The sequence below is a fragment of the Phragmites australis genome, chromosome 2, assembly GCF_958298935.1.
Source record: "Phragmites australis chromosome 2, lpPhrAust1.1, whole genome shotgun sequence".
In the NCBI taxonomy this organism is placed as follows: Eukaryota; Viridiplantae; Streptophyta; class Magnoliopsida; order Poales; family Poaceae; genus Phragmites; species Phragmites australis.
Window position 1 is genome coordinate 45,989,564 of NC_084922.1, and position 22,414 is coordinate 46,011,977.

Sequence of the window (22,414 nt, forward strand, 5' to 3'; positions counted from 1 at the left end):
TATATATAAGGGGCCCTGTTCCACGAAAACAAGGAGGCACCAACGCATCCCATGACAGTATCCAACCCACGCCCATCGATCTCAAAAAAAAAACCCCACGCCCATCGGTTCATCACATCCGGTAACCTCAGCAAGACTGCGCCCTGCGAATCTCCGTCGCCCGTCGCACGCCGGGATTCAACCCACGCCCATGGGGTCATCAGATAAACCACGCGCCCGCGCAACGCCGCGCGGCTGTCTCAAACACCGGTCGGTCGCCAGCCAGACACATCCACCCGCGCGGAGACGACTAGGCAACCGCGAAACGTTCCAGGAAGCGCACCCATTCCCGTCAGAAGTCGTCGCGCCAAGGCCCCCAAACGCCCAGGCATCTCACCCGACAACCCTGGTCCGCCCGCGCGGCTAACCAAACCAACTCACCGCACCTCACTCGGACACTCCCGAGCCCGGCCGCCACCGGCTGCCTCCCGCCTCCGCGCGCCACGAGCCCCCGCGCCGCTTGCGGCTGCCTGTTTGTCGGACTGCTCGGCTTGGAGTTCCTCGAGCAGAAGGGAGGAGCGCACGGCGAGTAAAGATGGCAGCGGGTCCTTGGCAGTGATCACAGGGACAACATGACGGAATTTGGGACTGAGCCCACGAAGAAGATTAAGCTCCTGATTTTCTTCACGAACGGGCTCCATTGGTTGTAATTTGATTCGAAGAGATCAAGAATCACAGGGACGTGAGATTTGATATTGACCATTTGAATGGTGGATGGTGCAGGGACGCAAGCAGGCAGGGGAACAACACGATTGCCGGCATTGTCAGGGGAGGAGGGTGAGGAGGAAGAAGAAGAATTACTGGCATTGGAGGCCATGGCAGCGGAAGAAGATGGTGGATTCAAGAGCAGCAAGCTTTGAGCTATTCCTAAGGCCGTCGGTTGTGGGAGCGCGGCAGTTGCGAGTGCGATGAGATCAGCTGGTGGCGTGGCGAGGAGTGCGCGCATCAGTTGTTGACCGAGACGAACGCAGGTGCCAAGCTCGTTAACACACCCCCAACGAACTAACCAAACCCAGCCGCGGCCAGGCGCAGCCCAGAGCCCTAGGCCAGCCAAGCCAACCGCGCGCGGGGGCATGGAGCGCAGGCAGCCCGCGCCGCTGGCGCTGCGGAGGAAGGGAGCGGTGCCGGCCCGGGAGTGGCTGGTGGTGCCGGCGGCGGGGGAGGCGCGCACGGCCGAGTTCGGGAAGCAGCGGATCATGGAGATGACGGGGCTGCCCGCGCGGGACCTCCGCGTGCTCGACCCGCTCCTCTCCTACCCCTCCACAATCCTGGGCCGCGACCGCGCCGTCGTCGTTAACCTCGAGCACGTCAAGGCCATCGTCACCGCCGCCGAGGCGCTCGTCCCGGACCCCGTCAACCCGCTCCTCCGCCCATTCCTCACCGACCTCCACACCCGCCTTGCGCTCCCGGTACACGCCTTAATTCAGACGCAGCCGAATTCACTCTCGTACTCTCTTGCCATGATACTACTACTAGAATGTATCTGTAACTGAGATGGCTGTATAGTGAGCTCTGCACTTGAGCCGAACTCGTGGTGATGTTTCTGCAAAATTGTTGGTTGTTCCCTGTGAAGGATGTGCCTAGCACGAGCCCGGCGACTGATCGCGGCACTGACACAGATCAAAGTGAGGGGAACGGCCCAACGCTGGCGCTCTACAGGTCTGGGAGCGTCAAGATCCTGCCCTTCGAGTTCAAGGTGCTCGAGGTCTGCCTCGAGCATACATGCAAATGCTTGGAATCTGAGGTATATCAATCACTATACTACTATAGGTCTATAGCATATATTTCCTTCAAAAAATCACTATTATACTAATGCCAATCTTGTTTGTTGCTGATGATGTTTGCGATGATTTTAGGTGTGGGCTCTCGAGAAGGAGGCTTACCCGGCCTTGGATGAGCTGACCTCCAAGGTTAGCACGCTCAACTTGGAGCACGTCAGGCAGATCAAGAGGCGCTTGGTCGAGCTGGCAGGGCGCGTGCAGAAGGTAGGGAGGGGGAGTCTTGTGCTCGTGGCAAGCTGAAGGCTTGAAGTGGCGCGCTGCTACATTTAATCATTTGGCCATCTGTTTGTGTTGTGTTGTGTGGCTTGTTCCTTTGTAGGTGAGGGATGAACTCGAGCACTTGCTGGACAACGACATGGATATGTCTGAGATGTACCTGACGAGAAAACTCACGTTCCAAGGATTCAGTGAGTCGTTAGGCAGGGTGGGTTCAAATAAGGATGCATCCACCTATCATGACGAGGAGAAGTACGTAATCCCATTCGACTTTCCAGTTGCTAGGATCAGAACAGGAAGTGAGCTCCCTGAGTTATTTTGGAAATATGTTATCAAGCAGAAATGGATGTTGATAGGCCATATGGATGGAAAGACTATTCATACCCTGTTCCAGACATATATGGTTTTCATTTCAATCTTACCTGTGTTATTATATTCAGGGAGGAAGAAGACCGTGATGATGATATAGAGACTGGCCGCGAAAGTTTTGCTTATGTTAAGCCTAATATTGAAGAGTTGGAAATGCTTCTTGAAGCTTACTTCGTGCAGGTTGATGGCACTCTGAACAAATTGTACAATGTATGTTCCATCTCGCTTTATTCACAACTTGGCCTAACATAACATCTTCATGATTAGATTGCCATACAGATGAGATCCCTCAGGATTGTTAATCAAATAAATAATCAGGATACTAAGAGCAAATAGCAATATGACTTACTAGAAATAAGGAAGATGCTAATTTTCAGATGCCTAAAACAGAGCTCCCTTCACGGGACGCCTCAGTGCCATTCCATCTCCATCCAACGTGTGAAACGTTGTCTTCAATCTGTAGTTGTTTCTTCTATCATTTGTTTCTCTCTCCTGATGTTCGCCACCATGTTACCGGATCAGTCACAACCGCTCGCTGCCGTACTAACCAATTCATTTTCGAGCTCCCCCACCCACCGCCCACCTGCCACCTGTAGCTCCGGTGGTGCTATCGCTACTTCGTCGTACCGTAGGTCCGGCCGCCACCCTAGTCTTCCCTCTAACCCCTCAAAATCATCGGTGAACTCCAAAACTCTGAACCTTAACCTCTCTCCTAAACTTTCCAGCGTTCACATGAGTGTCTAAAATAGAGCGTGCGATTTCAGACAGCTGAAGATTATGAAACGTGTAGAAATAAAGTAATGAGGTAAATAGCAACAATTATTTCAATTTGATGCACTGCACTGTTGCTGTCACAACGACGAAAAATGATGGATCATAGTGATAATTACACAAACTTGAACATAAATGGATGCGATGGCATGGGAAATTGGCTGTTGAACCGGTCACTGAAAATTACACTAGTATCTATAATCCTGGATGGTGTTTAATAACAGTACAGTTACTATCATGTTCCATGCATGAATTCAGTGACCTAACATGTGCTTATTACATTCACAAAGCTCAGGGAGTACGTGGACGACACCGAAGATTACATCAACATAATGCTTGACGAGAAGCAGAACCAGCTGCTGCAAATGGACGTCATGCTCACGACGGCGACCGTGGTGGTCACCGCAGGAATTGCGGTCGTGAGCTTGTTCGGCATGAACATCCACATCGACCTCATGAAAGATCCGGAGACTCCTGAGGAGGCGAGGATCAAGAACATGAAGTTTTTGGAGACCACCTGGGGCGCGGTTGCCGGATGCATTGTGATATATCTCCTAGCGATCTATGCGGGCAAGAAGAGCAAAATTCTGCAGTGATGGTGTTCTTGTCAGTTCAGCAAGTGATGGAGCAGAGGAAGTGTCACGCAGTGAGCTCTGCGGCCTGAGACCACGCCATTTTGCAGCAGCAAGAAATTCCCAGGTTGTGTATATGATGCAATAATTATGATGATCATGCTCTCGTTCTTCTAGGATTTAGCACATTTCATCCCATTTTTTTTTGTCAAAACTGTTTTTTTTCCTGTCCTAGCGAAAAGAAGGGTAGCCTTTGTTCATGTGAATAAACATCTAACTCAGTTTGAGCCATTCGCTCGAGTAGCATCACTCGTTTAATCCGTGCGTGGTTTACTCTGTCAGTGCAAATATTTTGTTCCGCTTGATTAGCTAATGCTTCGATTGATCTAGCTTTAGTGTTCAGTCAGTCTAAAAACTGTTACTAGTGTCAACGTGGCATTAGGGATGGGCATGGGCCAAATATTGGTACTCGTTGATCTACTATAGTTCAACTAAATGAACTAATTTAGTTCATATAGTTGAGTGGATGTACCCTTACGTTGACCTGTGCTCATCCCTATGTGGCATGCGTAGGGCGTATCTGCTGCGTATTTTCCGATTCCATCTGTCCACCGCGAGCAAAGAGACAACACACTTTCTGACGATGGCATCCTCGCTTCTGACGACGTCTGCCTACGTCTCAGACAGAAGGGCCACATCGGCAAGAGTCCACCGTCATCGTTGAAGTCGTCCTCGCCGCCCTACAGCCCGCTGGGCTCGCCGTTCTGCGTCTCCGTTCCAAACGCTCGAGACGCCACCAGGTTCCCCCGTTGTGCGCACGCATGTCACATCCGGTTTTTCAAAAAAATAATTAAGTATATTTCACATATATATCATAATCAATTTCATCATACATATAGTAATATTATCAGTGATATACAGTTCTATATGATTTTTTTTATTGAAATAAATATAAGAGTTTACAGGACAACAGTGTAAGAACAAAAGAGGACTTCTAAAAAATTTCTGAGCACACCACAGGCAATTGATTGGAGGCAACGTGACCCGAAACGCTCCGTTTTCATACAGCCTTCAACTTTCTTGATCTTGATGAGATCTTCTCTAACTGAGCAACATTTATTATTAGAAATAACAAGTGTGGGTATATATCGTACTCTGCAAGTGTAGGAAAGTATGACATGGAGCTTAAGTTAAGAAAGAGTTAGACACCGGTTTACTGCACTAAACAACCTTAACCTATAACTCCTAAAATCAGACATCCTATTTACTAAGTGTGAAGACACAATTTAAACAAGAAGAACAGCTCATCGAATTTCATCCGACTACCAAACTCACTAAATATTCCATATCCGGCTACCATAACTCACTAGGTAATCCTATTACCTCGCTACCCGACCATCCATACCAGAACTCTGATCCCAACTAATCAATAAGAAGTCCAAACTGCTTTTGACAGTGAGCATGACTGATTGATCAGTTTTATACTCTGCAGAGTTTGCACATTTTACCCACGAGTCGTGATTCCCATTTTGCTTCACAGTTCCCGGTTATAGAGCCGGGGTCTCACTGCAAGGCCTTTACAAAGCGTCTCTAAATCCATATGCACCCACTAAAATTATACCGTTAATAGGAATTTCATCCACTGCAGAGACCCCCTCTTGTACCACTCAATCATCCACTGGTGTATACAAAATAAGGAGGACATCTAATTAATTGGTCAGGTCGTACCCATATAAGCCTCGTGGTTGCGCTGTTCAACTGGGTTACAGGCTTTAAGAACCGGTCCTTAGGATCTCACACAGGAACAAACACATTTACATCATACGGTACAACACATGCGCCTTCATGCACCATCCACATGCCAATCATCCTGTTAGGATCTTTATACCATGTTACTACAAGATTAACATACTCAAATTTTGTTGCATAAATATTAGTAAAGATTAACATTTACTCCCACCATGATAGCAACTAGCATATCTATCTTTTATTTCCCATAACTCATCAATGGCGACAAAGATAATCATATAAAATCTAGTAAACACTAACCATAGGATTTCAAATTAGATAAACATGCAAGAAGAATAAACAATTAATATAAAAGTCTAAAATAGGTACAAGATGTTCAAGTACATTTGCCTGCTGCTGCTAAGTGATGTTCGTAAACTCGGTCCAGTTATATCTCGAAATCTTAACTTTGCAGATCATTTTATTTTCAAACTATTGCTTTTAGAGATACTCGTATTACTTCAAAATATAGTCGTATACTCTATAGAAAAAAAAGAAAACACAGAGACATATAAAAAAACTCTATTACCTAAGCCGAGCCATTGCTCCACCAACAGTCTGAGTCATGACACATCCAGCCACAAAACTTCGGCACAGTTCCGAGGACCGAGGTCGTCTTCCATGCTTCAAAGCTACAAGCCAGAACTAGGCCCAGAAGGGGCATTCATTTCTCAACTACGAATCCGGGCCTGCCGAACCTACGACGCCACGTATCAACACACACCGATCACGGGTCATCATCCATCCATCATCGTCTCAATATCTCGCCGGACGGCGACACTTGCTGCAAACCGGAACTGATCACTATAGAGATAACCTTCCCTGTAAATCAAACGAGACCCCGGCTGACCACCGGCTGCTCTCTCTCTCTCTGTGTGTGTGTGTGTGTTTTAATCACGATTCCCTGGTCCCTGCCCCGCTGCATCCTCCGTCTTCAATGATCTGCTGCCAAACAGTCGAACACCTCATCACGTCCGAAGTTCGGAACCCATTTTCATCCGCTATAAATCAGACGAGACCCCGAGGCGAAACTACTGTCTCTCTCGGTTCTGTCACTGAAGACAGGAAGGGGAGACATGGCGACCGCTCGCGCTCTGTCCCTCGCCTTCCTCCTCGCGCTCTGCCTCGCGGCGTGCGCCTGCGCGTCCGCCCCTAGGCAGCCCACGAACAGGTACATTTCGTACGCGCCGGGGTGGCCCCATGCCAGAGGCGGGAGGCGTCAGGCTGCACCGGGAGGTAATAAGTTCGATCACTGGAACCTGTGCGTACGTCCTCCAACCGAATATCACAGCACACTCACCGTGTTATCTTGCAGGCGTACCGACTCTAACGAAGGCTGGCGCCAAGACGGCACCCGCCGGATCGAAGGGTGCTTATATGAGCCATGCTGCTTTGCCCAGGGATAAGCATCCGGCTCCGAAGAATGCTGGCGCCAAGACGAGAGCCGCCGGACCTAAGGGTAAAATACATTAGCCATGCCGCTGTGTCCAGGACAAGCTGTGCGGCCGTTTCGGATGTCCCTCTCGCCCGTAACTGGGGACGCTAGTTCTTACGGAAGAATAAACATAGCACAGAATTGCACAACCTGGTAGGCGGGAGATGTAACGCCATATAAGTATCATTGAACAACTGCTACGTTATTTTTCGTGCATTCCCTGAACATATCTGATGTTCCTCCTCTGGCAAGTGGCAACTTTATAAAAGTATATACAAGAAAAGAGAAGAAAAGAGCTATACTGTGATGTTTCGTAACCACTCACACAAGTATCAACAGACTGTTCCGAATGCTATACAGTAAAGGAGAGAATGGTACCCCCGAAAAGAAAAGAAAAAGAGGAGCAAATGATACAAAGACACAATCAACACAAGCTGCGATAAAGTGAATTGCAAGAGTGAATATCTGATCAATAAGAGGTAACTTCTTAATTCTCAAGGATGAAAGGGCATACATATAACTACGGCACAATCTCGAAAAGAACTCTAGAGATGGTGTTTAGTAAGTTCTTTCAATCTATTGAGTTACCAACTACAGCCACAAGTGCACAACAGCAAATGGCACAAAAGCTTTACTACATGCCTCAACTGAAATTAAAATGCAAACAATCCAATCACAACAAGTTTACATAAGTTCCATGGAGTTGTATCTTGATATCCTAAAACTGTAAAATCATAATGTTTCCCCCTGCTCCCGTGCCACAGAAGTTGAAAGGATAGAAAGGCTGTGATTTAAGAATGTCAGTGCAGATTCACAATCAGAAATGATTTTAGTGACAGATGAAGGCTCGTTAGACGCCGACAGTGACCCAGCAGCCATTGCAGTATATGAATCTCGCAGGCTCCTCAAATTTCCTAGGAACTGCAAAATCACAGATAAAGCACTCAAGTCAAAGCATGCTCTGTAGGTTAGCAACGACTGGCCAAAAGCCAGATGGCTGAACACAAGACTACCTGTGTTATCTAGCATGGTTGAAAAGAACATGAAAAAAGAGCTGACGAAATTTCTGTCAATTGAACAGAGAGCGGTATTTTCAAGATAAAGCAGAATTATACATGAGGCCATACCACCTTATTTCAAGATATTTCACAGCGTATAATACGGAAAGTGCTCAGTAAATGAAGAGAAGTTGTAGCTATTTAAACCTGGTTAGACTAGATTTAATTCTAGCAGAAACACAGAATGCTTAATTCCTGTTGGGCATACTGTTTTCATCTCTTCAAACAGCCAGATCATGACATGTAGGGTAGCAATGGAGAAGAAACTTGAAATGAGCCAAAAAATGATCAATAAATGAACCAAACATCCCAATATTACCTTTAGTAGCGTGTTATATGCCTCCAATAAGCGATTAGCAGCTGGGCCAAAGCCATGCAACTGTGGCACCTCCATCATGTGGGTCCAAGGGTGAATCTCCTACAATGATAATAGCACCTTTGTTATCTAACAACTCAAAAGACATAAAAATGTCAATCACTAGCAGAAAAAGATACGCTAAGGATATTTCTCTGGAACATATATAGAAGATACGAGAAAAAGTAGAAAGTGCCACACAGATATTCACCTTAGTATATATTGTATTGAAAGATTTAACCGTCTCCAGAAATGACTGCAAATGTTCCCTCAACTTCAACTCTGTTTCAGCATAGTCTTCATTTGGATTGTAGTCATACTGAGCACCAGCGATTACATTGTTAGTGTTAAATATCATGCTACAGATTACTATGGTATCTACGACATAGAAGTTTCAGATCATTGTGTTATAAGAAGTTATATTTATTAACACAATTAAGCTAAATGATGGTTGGATGCTTTAAAGGATAGCACAACACACAGAAATATCAATATTCCTTATGTTTTTTACTGTCTGAAGGTCCACAGGATGCATATTAGAATGGAATGGACATGATCTAAGACAAGATCGGAAGGTACTGGTTGATATTCATACAACATCGCAGTTTGTTAAGGCTGACCGTGATAATTAGGACACAACCTTTATGAAATATAAAGCTTTGGAAGTAAGAAATATGTGACGCTATTGAGATATAGTTAAAATTTTAAGATTCTGCTCAAATAGGAACCAACAAATAGGAAGCGGAACTGAACTAAACTTTTATGCAACTTTCTATCTTGTAATACCTTAGATGCCAACTCTTGTACCATTTGTTGCAAATTTGACATCTTTTTGGTATATTCAGAGAGTTTCAACTCCAGTTCTGCTATATCAGGCCTGCACAATGAGAATTTAAGATTTAGAAAATATCAAGGTGGTTCTTGACTTTTTTTTTCGTCAACCGGGCGCAGGGGGTGGCAAAAAATATCCAGATCACTAAAGCAATTCCGTGGATGTTTGATATATGAACTACACAAACAGTGCACTTGACAAGAATATCAAATTGGAAGTACTTACAAGGGGTAAATTGATTGAATTTGAACATCTGCAGGAAAAAGCTTGCACTCCTCTGAAAAAATTTGGGCTTGTTTCTCCGCGATTGAATCTACGAGTTGCACATCCTTTGCTAATTGCTCATCAACACTACCGCAGTTCAATTGTTAGCACAATTCATTTTGCATAAAATATTCCTTTTCTTCTCACAATACTAGAAAAGGTTAATTGAAAATTTACTACAAAATTACCACAAACTGACATAAGTTTATGTATGCTCTCTCCTGTATAATCAACATTCAACATAGTAAATATATTTCATTTCTGATACAAATAGTCAAGTATAAACCAACCTCCATTCTGGATTGTCAGCGTAGCAACTAGCTTCCGCTAGATCAACAATGAGACGGAGCAGCCCCACCCGCTCCTCATAGCTGCCTCTACCCTACAATCACGATAGTTATCAACCCACCAAAGATGACATACCATGCATCTCAGTTTGCAGTTCCCCCATGCTAGACATGTAGCATGGTAACAGCAGCCGAAATTGAGCAAATGTAACCCCATAACACCAACAGAGCACACATGTCTCTCACCTGAATAGCTTCGGTATCAACCGAAGGCGTGATGCCCAGGAAATTCGCTATCTCTGCCAAGTCTGTAGAACCCAAGCTTTCCACCGTCAGCACCACGCGCGATCCCAGGAATAGAAAACATTTTAGCCGCGGGGCAAATAAAAAACCTTACGTTGGATTCTGCTGTTCTCCTCGTCGCGGTCGAGGCTATCCCCCTGCCAGTTCTGCTGCGTGAACGGCGATCTGTCGCCTAGGAGCCTCCGGAACACACAACAAAAACAAGCAAAACCCTCAGTTTCGAACCCAAATTCCAAAATCGCAGACCAAATCTAGCAGAGAGATTGCGACTCCCAAACAGGAGGAGAGCGGAAAGGAAATGCGGCGCGGGAGGGTGTGCGCGTACCGGAAGAAAAGCCACTCGAGGAGGCGGTAGCGCTCGACGCCGGCGAAGAGGAGAGATTGCGCGGGGGCGTTGGCGCGCGGGTAGGAGAGCACGGATAGCTTCCGCTGGATCTCCTCCATCTGCTTCGACGCCATGGATGCTTCGCTCCGCTCACCGCGGCGGCCGGCCGATGCTGCTGGTGGGGATGGTGGGGATCGGGTCGACAGCGATTGGCCAACGAGCGAGATGGTACCGAGATTTTAATTCCCCAAATTTTTTTCCTCTCAATCCCTTTCAAAATTCGAAGGCTTCTCGTAATTAATTTAAGCTGGGTCCCACTTGTCAGCAGCAGCAAGGCAGCCCGCTAATTGGGCCTTAATTAGAGTAACTTTTGGTTTTGGCAGCCCAATGGCTTGGTAGCGTGCGGGCCCCCAATGGGTTAGGTCGAGGCAGAGCCGAGCGAGCGGTGCGGGTGCGGTTCACCGTCCGCCACGACGAGTCGACGCCGAACCCGATGGCGCCCCACCGCGCCGGAGGCGCCTCGAGTGGCGGCGACACGAGCGCGTTCTTCGCGGCGACGCTGGTGCTGTGGGCGGTGTCGGTGGGGTTTGAGATCGGCGTGCGGGGGCGACGCGAGCTGGCGCCCGTGGCCGCCGGGTTCGCCTTCTTCCAGGCCGCCAACGCTGCGGTCCGCGCCGCGGTCTCACACGACCCCCTCTTCGTCAACACCGCCGTCTCGCTCCTCCACTCCTCCCTCACCTCCGCCTCCGGTATGGATTCTCTCCCTTTCCTGCCCCAAACCCCCACCTTTGGTTCCTTAGCTTTTGCTACTCTCGTTCGATGTATTCGTCGACTACAAGAAACCATGCGGTTGTTTCGGTTCCGACATTAGATGAGTTGAGGAAAGAGAAGTGCACAGCGGATTAAACAGTATGTAAACTAGGCGATGCCGATGGTTAATGCCTTTCCGTGTTGGCAGTGGCAGAGCCAGGATTTCATTGCTGGGTGTGCCCGTTGGACTTGGACACTCTAAATTTTCGAATCCAATGTACAAGTATAAAATTTTCTAAAAGTACAATATCATTATAGAAATATATTAAAAGTTGACTATATTTGCAAATCATGTCTTAACCATTCTCAATTCCTCATCATGTCTTAACCATTCCCCTTCATGTCTTAACAATTCTACATTTGCAAATCACAAGTAAAACTAAGTCAGGACTTGACTATAGCTAAACAAACTGAATTTCTTGCCAAAACAACAATTTATAACTGAAAAGTACTGAATTTAGTCAATTTATGTCAGTACTTCGTACCATCAAGAATCAATTACCAGTCTAGTAGTCTACCACACATGATTCCTTCCTAATTCTACACTGGACAGAACCGAGCTATTGCTACTAGCGTGCATTGATTCCTTCCAATTCTGAACAGCTGAATCCTTACATAAATAAGCAATTATAATTCTCATATCAGAACACATTATTCTATCATCTACATGAGGAAATCCCTTAGTAACTATAAACTTGCTTTAACATTGCACAAATCAAATGAGTGAGAATCTTGCATCAATGCACAAATCTGCGGTTTCAGTTTTTTCCCCACATGACACATGGTTAATTCAGATGCAGGGAGGCACTAGAGGATTCAGATCCAAATTAGAGAACGATTTGTTTGTGAACCTGGGGAGTACTGGATCTGGGGTTGATTGGAGTCTTGGAGATGCCGGGGAGGAGGGTGCAGATGAAGTTGTCGGTGTTGACACAGAACGACTGGAAGTACTCGTCCTTCTGACGCGCCATTGCCTTGCAGCCCCTGTCACCGAGCCACCGAGGAGGTGAGGATGAGAGCCCCTGTGGCCCTACACCGGCGGCCCCTGTCACCGGCTGCCACGGAGCTCCAGCCCCTCCCCTCAGCAGCGAGCTGCAATTAGGGATTGATCCGGGATTGACGGATTGTGGCGACTGGTGAGCTGCAAGCTGCAATTGGGGATTGATCCGGTGCCGCGCTGCTGCCCGCTAGGGATGCCAGGATGGGGAATTGCCGAATTGGGGATGGGCCGATCGGGAAATTCGCTGTGTGCTGTGGCCGACCGGGGAATTGCTGAGTTTGGCTCAGTGGGCTGCAGGGTGCATGCTGCTGGAGGGTGATGTGGGCCTTTTCTTAGTTGGCCGTGGGCCGCTGGGCAGTACAATAAAAGGGTCGAAATTACAGGGTAGTCTTGGGCCTACCCGAACTACCCTGTAGCTCCGCCCATGCGTGTTGGGGAACCGGGAGCAGTGTAGATTTAAGTACTGTTAGTTTTGTCAGTTACTGCATCCACGGTGGTGATGTCATTTGTCTTGGTGTGAACTTTGCTTGATTGAAATTGTGCAATATTAATCAAACGCCACATTCGCATGGGATTCGCCGCTAGTGGCTTGTTATGTGAGTTTCAAGGGATAGTGTGGTTCAAAATGTCCCATGTAATGTCGTTGCAGGCAAATGCTGCCAAGTTTGTTCAAAAGTAGCTCTAGTTTAAGTGACATAAAACTGCTATTCCCATTTAGTATTGATCATATGGATGCTCCTTTAAGCTCTAAATATTCTCTTTTGTTTACTCTAGTACTCTTAAATTAGGGATGGCGAAGCAAAGAACTAAATGTGCAAAGCCATTAGTACCAATATGAGGATTGTTGGGACACTAAGTCTGTAACAGACAAACATTTAACACTTCTGTGCATATGATTATGAGTTATTACTTATAAAAAGATCTTGCACAAAATTGGGAAGCAAAATCAGTACATCACGTCTTTAAATCATTTAAATCTTAGGCTTGCTTACATGCTTTGACTTGTATCATCCCATCTTTGATTTGATGTCATCGCACTTGCAGTTATCTTTGTTCTTGTCAACCAATGGCGTAACAAGGGCCTCAAGAACATGTTTGAGCATGAAGAACTATTTGGTGGCAGTTGGATTGGAGCATATTCTGCTCTGTGCTTTTCATGTGGCTACTTTGCTTATGACCAATTGGACATGCTCCGTTACCGACTATACAGCGGATGGATTCCTGGAATTCTCATGCATCACCTGATTCTACTCATTTGCTTTACACTAGCTCTCTATAGGAATGTCACAATCAACTACCTAATTCTCTCTCTTGCATGCGAGGTACATCCATCTCTTCTGATTCTTGGGAGGCATTTAAATTTTGTTGACATAATTGGTCTTACTTTTCGTGCTTGAAATAAATTTCTTCTTTCTTGTCCCATCCTTTTTTTATCATTATTGTTTTCTCATCATCTTTTTAGTTGGATCTTGTGGGTTTCATCTCTAGCCTACCCCAACTTGCTTGGGACAAAGGCTTTGTTGTTGTTGTTGTTGTTGTTTGTTTGTTGTCCCACCTTTTTGCAAGGATTGACTTCTTTTCTCACTTGTTTAAGGAATAAATGCATAGTGCTTTAGCAAAAGAGAATGCTTGACACAGATTTTATGAGTTGTTGGCTCTAAGCTGCCTTTGAATGTCAGGATTGGAACCTATTGTCACAAGTATGTCCTTAGTCAGTAGATGGCCATATGCACCAGTTTTAGGCCCAACTTTGTTGCTACTAGGAATCCTCCCCCTATATGGTTGCCATAATGATAGTATGACGTGAAGACATTCAACTGACAAATAAGATGTTTAGTTCATTCAGTATGACCTTGAAAGCTAACTGTTTTGCCTGCCCAGTTGGGCTTTCAACTATTGGCGGTTGCAATTGCATCTTCATTTTTACTTGAAAGGTTTACTGAGATTGAATAGATGACATGTATGGTTGCATATGATGATGATCTTAGAACTTTTTGCATCTTTGCGTTGGAGATTTTGTCAGTTGGATTCTCAACGAGCTTATTCTTCAGATTATGTCTATAAAGTTGCTGAACCATGGCAGCAGTTGATATTAATGTGTTCATTCAGCTTATTCTTCAGCTTGCTAGAAGAGAATACTAATGTGTTCATTCACGTCTATAAATATTTCCCAAAATAAGTAATTAATCTCATTCTCCACCGTGAGGAGTGTTGATAATTTTGCTTGATAGCTGTTATATTAGGGGTTTACCTTTAATTGTAGTGACTTATCTGAAGTTAGTTATATTAACAGAGCAGACAAACTGAAACAGTTTATGATTGCAGCTGCACTCCATATTTTTGCATGTAAGGAAAGTGAGGCGAATGGCTGGATTTCGTGACTTCAACAGAAAAATGGTGAAGCTGGAATGGGTACTCAACTCAATTACCTTTGTGACAGCAAGGGTGATATGCCATATCTTGATTACATACAAACTGATCACTGATGCCAACAAGTTTGGTAAGGGCATCGAGCTTCCACTAGCTCTTTTTGGTATGGCAGGGATGAATCTGCTCAATATATTTTTAGGGTTTGATCTATTTAAAGCGTACGGACGAGAAAAAAATCAGCAGAGGCATCGGGACTGAATGTGCCTTCCTTGATGGTGTTCTCTAAATTTTGACAAGGTTACAATTGTGCTCGTAAAGACAGAGAGGTATGTTCAAGTCTTGATTAGCCTCTACACTGGAGGGTAACGGTTTATCTATGTATACTTCTTTATGTGTTTAACTCGTACTCCGTACCAAGATAAGATCACTACCAGAAAGGTTTCATTGCCAGTATGTGTATTACCTCGTAGACGTCACATTATGATTTATTAGGAGAATATGCAGATGGGCGACCTGGATGCAGCATTTATACGGATTGCAAGTAGAAAGAAGGAAAGTGTATTAAACCCTTTCCCCCCAAATCTCATCTTATGTACTAGATGCCTTGGCAACTTGCAAAGTGACCCTAGAAGGCTACAATATAATAATGTCTCAATGTGAAGTACATCTTGTTCAGTTATTGATTCATTTGCTCCGTTCTACCACGTCGAAGTTTTTATACTAGTTTGGTGCCTCTCCTGAGGCCAGAAAATAAAAAAATAGTAGGTCCCACCGGGATTCGAACCCAGGTCGCCAGATTCAAAGTCTGGAGTGCTAACCACTACACTATGGAACCGTCTGTTGTGCCTGGTCCACTGATAACGATAGTTGTGTCGTTTATCAAAGCTAACAAGCATATGCAGCGAAGCCCATTTTTCATCGGCTTGAATCTATTTGCACTCGCCAGAATGGAACGCGCGCAGGAATATCCGACGAATCCCTTGAAAAATTTCTGGGCCTGAAATGGCCCGAGAGTTTTTCGGAAGTAATAATTTCTATGCGAACACGTTTGTAGCTCGGTGGCAAACCTTTAAAGTTTTAGTGAGTAAGGTTTAGGGAGCCGGTCTCAAGCCCTTGTCTCGCATGTCATGTCAAAAAATCTCCAATGAAGGCTTCGAAAAGAAGATCCGGTGTTAAAAAAAAATTCTTCTTTCAAAATGGATCTTCACGGCTCATAGATTCGATATCAATATAACAGATTACGTTGCAGCGGAAGTTCAAAATTCAGTACTAACAAGTTCCAATTCATCGACTTGCTGCTCCATAAACCATACGACCATAGATCTCTCTCAATCGCTAAAAGCCAATGCAATGTAGTCCCTTGCTACTCTGCACATGCCTGGAGAGTGGAGGGAGAGCACTTTTCCGTGACGCGTGTATCCTACCGACCGGCTCCATCAGTTTGTTCCACGCCCCATGCCTCTCCAAACGTACATGCGGCCGGAGATCGCACGAGCTGTATCAGCTCCTGGCCTCGGACTGCACCGCAACCATAGATTGGATACGTGGAAACGTGGCCTCCCGGCTGCCCCTCCCGCACGGCCGCACCCTATCCTCCGCCTCGCCGCTCGCCACCTCCAAATGGCGCCACGCCAGCTTCACGCTTCGCGCGCATGTGACCCCATCTCATAAGAGCTGGCCACGCAGCCTCGGAGCCAGTAGCCACAACCACGCAGCCGCCGCCGCGCACGTACGAGCACACACAACTCGACCCTCGGCGTCGGCGTGCGAGTGAGCTGTGTGTGTGTGTGTGGTACGTGACGCGCAGTTTCCATGGCACAGTCCATGCTCATGTCGACGAGCGTGAGCGGCGGCCGCGCGCTGCAGTCGCTGCAGGCCTTTCGGCCGGCGCCGTACCCGCGGCTCGCGTTGCCGTCGGGCTACAGGCACGCCAAGTCCGTCTCCGTCAAGACCCTGGCCATATTCGGCAGGTCCAAGGCCAAGGCCGCGCCGGCGAAGAAGGTCCGTGCGGCTACACACACAACTACACACCCACTGATTTGATCGGCTTTTGATGCTTTTTTTCCCCTATATGAATGGATCATGGTGCCGTGTGTCTGATGCTGATTTGAACAGGCTCCTGCACCCAAGCCGAAGGTTGAGGACGGTATCTTCGGCACGTCGGGCGGGATCGGTTTCACCAAGGAGAACGAGCTGTTTGTCGGGCGTGTTGCCATGCTTGGCTTCGCCGTGAGTACTCAACAGCCATGCACTCATGTTAATCTTGTTGTTCCGTGTAGTGTGTCTGTGCGTGGACCATTTTCTAGATGCATGCTTACGGAGTATACGATCATTTTTCTTCTTCGAGCTAGTTGACGAGTACGCCATCTCTGGCTCTCTGTTACCATAAAGCACAGCCAGTTTCCTCGCAAAAGGGGAAAAAAAGCACAGACAGTTTCCTCGCAAAAGAAAAAAAAAAGACAACCAGTTTATATATTTAGATGTTTGCGGTATTTAGTATCCTGGCTATTGTATTCTTGTACTGCTGTAGGGTCGCTGTGTCTGAATTAACAGTTGCACGTTTTTTCAGTGCAAATGAAAATTGAATCGGGAACATGAGCTCGAGTGACAGAGAAAAGGAGGGGGATTTCTAATAACGGTTAAAATTCTCGAGTAATAGTTAGCAATTCCCAAAATTAATTATACACAATGTTTGGCGAATCTTACGACAATTCAATCCAAGGATAAATTGGCTACTTCATATATTATTTTTTGTTACAAGGGCTCTGTTAAGGTACCCCTCTTACCTCTCAAGCAGGGGCGGATCCAGGGCCCGTGCTGGGGGGGCTGCAGCACGGGCCCAGCCCAGGAAGCCCAGAGGAAGTAGAGTAAAATTCAGAAAAAAAATGCATCATTTTAGCCCACAAGCTCAGGAAGCCCAGAGAAAGAAATAAAAAATCCAGAAAAAATACATCATTTTAGCCCATAAACTATGAATTTGGTCCAATAACAAGAAGCCCAGCACCCCCCTTGGCATTGGGCTGGATCCGCCCCTGCTCTCAAGAGGTAAAAGTTGTGATAGATCATAGCCGTTTGATTAATAATTTCTATTTTTCCTAATAAAAGATATATTGTTTTGCATCTAATTACTGCACAGAACTAAAAGGTAAGTTCTAATATGTATGCATATCCTTCCTAAACTCAGACATGCATGCAAAGAAATCAAGGGGCGCACCTACCAAAATAAATGAAACGTACAGCCAAAACCAATCTGCGCTTGCACGTCCAAAATTAGAAAATTCAAAATGCAAAAAAATGAATGAAACCTATCAAAAGTTCAAACACATGTTGTAATTGGATGAAAAATACGTGCCCTGAAATCTTAAATTTCTATTGCATATGATTCGAATCACAACATAAGTTAATTTCCAAGGTAGTTTTAAAGTAAGAACCAAGCATACATTTATATTGTCGCCTAAATATTGAACTTCATACAGATTTCGAAAATTCTACTACCAGAATTCAAGATTTTACAAATATTTTAAATTTAAATGCTTAATGAGAATACATGCGCAGCAAATCAAATCGTTTATAAATAATAGGTGGCAAAATCTTTGGTTTCCTTATTTGCTACTTGGAGTACCTTAAACGACAATCTATACATAGCACAGTGAAGCTAATGGTTAATCTCCATTACTCTTAAACGACATCAATGGCAGGCATCGCTACTTGGAGAGGCCATCACAGGAAAGGGCATCCTGGCCCAACTGAACCTGGAGACGGGCATCCCCATCTACGAGGCGGAGCCCCTCCTCCTCTTCTTCATCCTCTTCACCCTCCTCGGCGCCATCGGCGCTCTCGGAGACCGTGGCAGCTTCGTCGACGAGGCCACAGGCCTCGACAAGGCCGTCATCCCGCCCGGCAAGGGCTTCCGCGGTGCCCTCGGCCTCAGCGAGGGAGGTAAAAAAATACGATACTACAGCATGCATACACTTCACAAACTATCTCACTTGCGCCATTAATTTCCATGCCGTGTACGTGAGTTCGTGTTGACGCGTGTGAGATCGATCTTGTGGTGCACGCATGCAGGGCCGCTGTTTGGGTTCACCAAGTCGAACGAGCTGTTCGTGGGGCGGCTGGCGCAGCTGGGGGTTGCCTTCTCCATCATCGGTGAGATCATCACGGGAAAAGGCGCGCTGGCGCAGCTCAACATCGAGACCGGCGTGCCCATCAACGAGATCGAGCCGCTCGTCCTCTTCAACGTCCTCTTCTTCTTCGTCGCCGCCATCAACCCCGGCACTGGCAAGTTCGTCAACGGCGAAGACGAAGAGTAGGCTGGAGGCTGCGGTTGATGATTTGCAATTGATTGGGGGCGTCGCTGTGCGTGTGCGTGTTTGTTGTGTATTACGTGAGAGACCTTGAAGTTGGGTAGGATGTTGTCTTGTAAAAACAAGAGCTTAGCTAATATGCAATGGTTGCATGTGTGTTCTAGCTTCAGATCATTGATCGGGTTCTACTTCTTCTAGAGTAAGATCTTGCTTAGCTCCTAGAGATCACTATCATTCACTTTAGTACTAAGCTATATATCATCATATATACATATTATGGCTCATGCCATGCCCGAATGTTGAATTCATGAAAACAGGAGAAGTTTACAAGAGCCGGTACGGCATGGATGAAGAAAAAATGCCATTGCCACGAAACAAACTGATCTTAGGCACTGCTACACTTCGTATGATCCTATATTGAGTGGCTCGGTGACGATGGTCTTCATCAGTTCTTCACCATTCCAGAACCAAGCAGGCTTGGATTTCAGAGTGGCTCAAATACAAATGGACCTATATATCCACTTAGTCCTTAACTAGATCGAACAGGCCGGGACTCATTTCGCCCTCTAGAAAAGAAAGGCCGGGATCATTTAAGCCCAAGAGATCCGGTGCCACTCTGCTTCTTTCGAGGACGGTTTAGGGTGTGTTTGGTTGACTGTATGGTGTATCGTATAGTTGCATCGTATATCCTGGGTGAGGGAAAGTAGGCTAGGGGGAGTTGTATTTTATAAACGAAGAGTGTTTGGTTGGTTGAATCTACGGATGCAGGAGGAATTTGAGTTTGTGTTTGGTAGGCTGAATCTAAGGCTGTATGAGGGAGTTCGCTGTTGCTGACGAGTGGGCCCAGCTCTACAGTGCTGCATCCGGTGAGCCTGGATCGGAGCTACGATCGATTCCAGCGCATGAGCGGATGCAGCCTCGGATTGCTCATCACGTCATCCAAACATTCGTCTTCGTCCGCATATACGCACGAGGCGAGCTTGCATGAGCAGAGCAGGCCACCGTTACGGCAACCAAACACGCCCTTATTACATGGCCCTCGGATCGGGAAATGCAACTTCGCAATGGTGTTCACATATCCACTATCTCCATTATCCATCTATCTTATCCATTCGTTTATACTCTTAACTATATCATATTTTTTTCACTTAACTCTCTGGCACGAATCTTAATGAAACACACATGCGAGATAAAAGGTGCATGAGCACCATGTTGTAGAATTTTCCCTCGTACTTGATGCATAGTCGCCTAAAACTTTAGCCCAAGTTCCAGCTGTTACACACTATAATAGAACTGGTCATCCAAGCCGAGTCATCAGTACCAACTAGACCAGAACCGACACTCATGAAGTATCATTGTCAATTCGTAACTTCTCTTGTTCAATGATTGAGCTGACGTCGAACCAACACTGATACTTCATCAATATCGGTTCTTAGGAAAAACCGGCACTGATACTTCAGTATCGGCTGGTAATCATGAACCCGTATTGATATTTTTTATCAGTGTCTATCGTAGGTATCAGCCGACACTAATATTATACTACATATCACTACCCCTTAGCTGTCTTCACGCATCCACTCTCTTTCTCTCCCCATCGCGCCCCTGCTCATTGCCTCCGCCTTGTCGCGCACCCCGGCCCGCTACCTCTTCCTCGTCGTGCCCCGGCCCACCACCTCCTCCTTGTCACACACCGGCCCGCCGTCACATCCTCGTCATGCGCCAGATCGCCGCCTCCTTGTCCTCTTCACGCACCGGCCCGCCGCCTCCTCCTCGTTGTCTCTTCCTCGTTGCGCCCTAGCCTGCCACCTCTTCCTCATCGCACATCGAACCGTTGCCTCCTCATCATCTTCGTGCATTGGCCCGTTGCCTCCTCCTCCTCTTCGCACGCTGGACCACTACCTCCTCCTCCTTATCGCCTCCTTGACATCCCCATGGTGAGTAGTAGCAACAGTGGTGGTGGAGGGTGTAGATCCAGACAGCATGGAGGCAACCGCTGCATCCTATCCAGTCGTTTAGGTCCGGGTGACCTCCCTCGCACTCCGACCTCTAGATCCTCGACGGCGTATCCATGCCCTACTCGGAAGGCCCACGAAACACCTATGTTAATTCTCTAATTACAGTTAGCAAATTTAAATCCCGAAATTTGCATTAGCAATTTAGTTGTGCTACTAATGGTAATTCAAAGATACTTAAGACCATCATTGAGTCATTATCCATGTGTTGTTGCACCATTTTTATCAAATTTGAGTTACTAAATGGTCGTTGATATGAACCTGTACCTTGTAGTTAGGATTATTTCAATAATATTAAGTTTTTTCTCTATGTTACTGTTCTTTGCATGTAGAATTTACTGGAATACCCGGATGCAGACGGCTCATAGATTGACTTCAATCTTACGTCTCCTTGCCCAGTGGTGGGGATACACAATGTTTGGCCCGCAATGTTGGAAGGTTCATAAAGGAAAATACCAGTCACATCTTGAGTTTCAGTGCGATAGCAACGATTTCGTTATCTACGAAACTCCAATGGAACTTCCATTTGAAGCAACGGCTAGTGCACTCATTTATGCATTGAACTATTTTAATGTAATATTTAGAGTTAAAATTTTAGATATAAGCTATACACGTAATGGTCTTTGATGTAAATTTAGAAATGCTTGTAGTTGAATTTATGTATTACTTCATCTGATTGCAAATGTAGGTCGTTTTAACCTTCCCTCAATTATTCTCTAAATATAAGTAATTCTTTAGCTTCTATGCATTTTTTTTCTCTTTTGTTCTCTTGTTACCTTTATTTAATAAATGCTACCACTCTCATAAATAAATAACTTATATTTTTTAATGCAGAATAAATAAAAAGCAATAAGATCATTTGATCTATTTTTTAATCCTTGTGTATAAATTTAAAACGACCTATATTTGTAATCAGAGGGAGTAGTGTTTATTGTGACTAAAATATCTATTTATGAGTGAAATATCTGTATATGTGCTTGTTATCTGTGTTTGAATTATGAATGAAATATCTGTATATGTGCTTGTTATGTATGTTGTTTCTTGGATGAATGAGAACTGAAATCGGTACTGATAATCAATATCAGAGTCGGTTCATAAAAAAACCGACACTAATACTAATTATCAGTACCTATTATATAACAAAGAACCGACACTAATAATCAGTATTAATATCGTTTTATAACAAAGAGACGACATTGATAGTCATAATAATTTATGACTATCAGTGTCAAGTAATCAATATCGTCTTTTAAGCTGGATCATTTCTGTAGTAGTAGTAGTGACAGCTGGTTAATGGGATTCACAAATTCCCATAAAAAACTTCAAGCACGAGTAATAATACAATTCGGTGCCTCGTGTTGATTCAGCTAAACATACTGCTGATACAAGTACGTAAGGATGGAAATCTTTTTTTTTTTAAAGGAGGATGGATACCATGCGTCCAGCGTATAGAGCTCGTACCAGCCATCGACACGCTGCAGCCATAACCAGTCTGGCACGGCACGTACGCGTGCGTGCTA

At 45.6% G+C, this 22,414-nt stretch overlaps 4 protein-coding genes and 1 non-coding gene across 7 annotated transcripts; 3 read left to right on the plus strand and 2 right to left on the minus strand.

Moving 5' to 3' along the window:
* The first annotated feature begins 45 nt into the window (after positions 1-45).
* Positions 46-3,960, plus strand: LOC133909257 (magnesium transporter MRS2-E-like). 3 transcript variants are annotated; one of them, XM_062351603.1, is made up of 7 exons: positions 46-682; positions 763-1,448; positions 1,613-1,783; positions 1,896-2,024; positions 2,140-2,288; positions 2,477-2,615; positions 3,467-3,960. In XM_062351603.1, exons 2-7 carry the CDS (start codon positions 1,113-1,115, stop codon positions 3,770-3,772), a joined length of 1,230 nt encoding a protein of 409 aa, XP_062207587.1. In that variant the 5' UTR covers positions 46-682; positions 763-1,112; the 3' UTR covers positions 3,773-3,960. The 3 variants fall into 3 exon arrangements, with proteins under 3 accessions (XP_062207587.1, XP_062207586.1, XP_062207588.1); XM_062351602.1 differs by having other exon boundaries at positions 46-1,448; XM_062351604.1 differs by having other exon boundaries at positions 46-1,448; positions 3,472-3,643.
* Positions 3,961-7,435: 3,475 nt separating this feature from the next.
* Positions 7,436-10,657, minus strand: LOC133909258 (AUGMIN subunit 7-like). Its single transcript, XM_062351605.1, has 9 exons — positions 10,396-10,657; positions 10,165-10,250; positions 10,014-10,075; positions 9,771-9,862; positions 9,442-9,567; positions 9,171-9,261; positions 8,596-8,703; positions 8,349-8,447; positions 7,436-7,892 (listed from the first exon to the last, which is right to left on the minus strand). Exons 1-9 carry the CDS (start codon positions 10,527-10,529, stop codon positions 7,704-7,706), a joined length of 987 nt encoding a protein of 328 aa, XP_062207589.1. The 5' UTR covers positions 10,530-10,657; the 3' UTR covers positions 7,436-7,703.
* Positions 10,658-10,787: 130 nt separating this feature from the next.
* On the plus strand, positions 10,788-15,254 carry LOC133909259 (uncharacterized). Its single transcript, XM_062351606.1, has 3 exons — positions 10,788-11,144; positions 13,250-13,527; positions 14,531-15,254. The coding sequence occupies exons 1-3, from the start codon at positions 10,889-10,891 to the stop codon at positions 14,831-14,833; spliced, it is 837 nt and encodes a 278-aa protein (XP_062207590.1). The 5' UTR covers positions 10,788-10,888; the 3' UTR covers positions 14,834-15,254.
* An 84-nt stretch (positions 15,255-15,338) lies between these two features.
* On the minus strand, positions 15,339-15,410 carry TRNAQ-UUG (transfer RNA glutamine (anticodon UUG)). Its single transcript has one exon. It is a non-coding gene; the product is annotated as a tRNA-Gln (tRNA).
* Positions 15,411-16,219: 809 nt separating this feature from the next.
* On the plus strand, positions 16,220-19,056 carry LOC133909260 (photosystem II 22 kDa protein 1, chloroplastic-like). Its single transcript, XM_062351607.1, has 4 exons — positions 16,220-16,576; positions 16,691-16,804; positions 18,274-18,514; positions 18,644-19,056. The coding sequence occupies exons 1-4, from the start codon at positions 16,388-16,390 to the stop codon at positions 18,886-18,888; spliced, it is 789 nt and encodes a 262-aa protein (XP_062207591.1). The 5' UTR covers positions 16,220-16,387; the 3' UTR covers positions 18,889-19,056.
* The last annotated feature ends 3,358 nt before the right edge of the window (positions 19,057-22,414 follow it).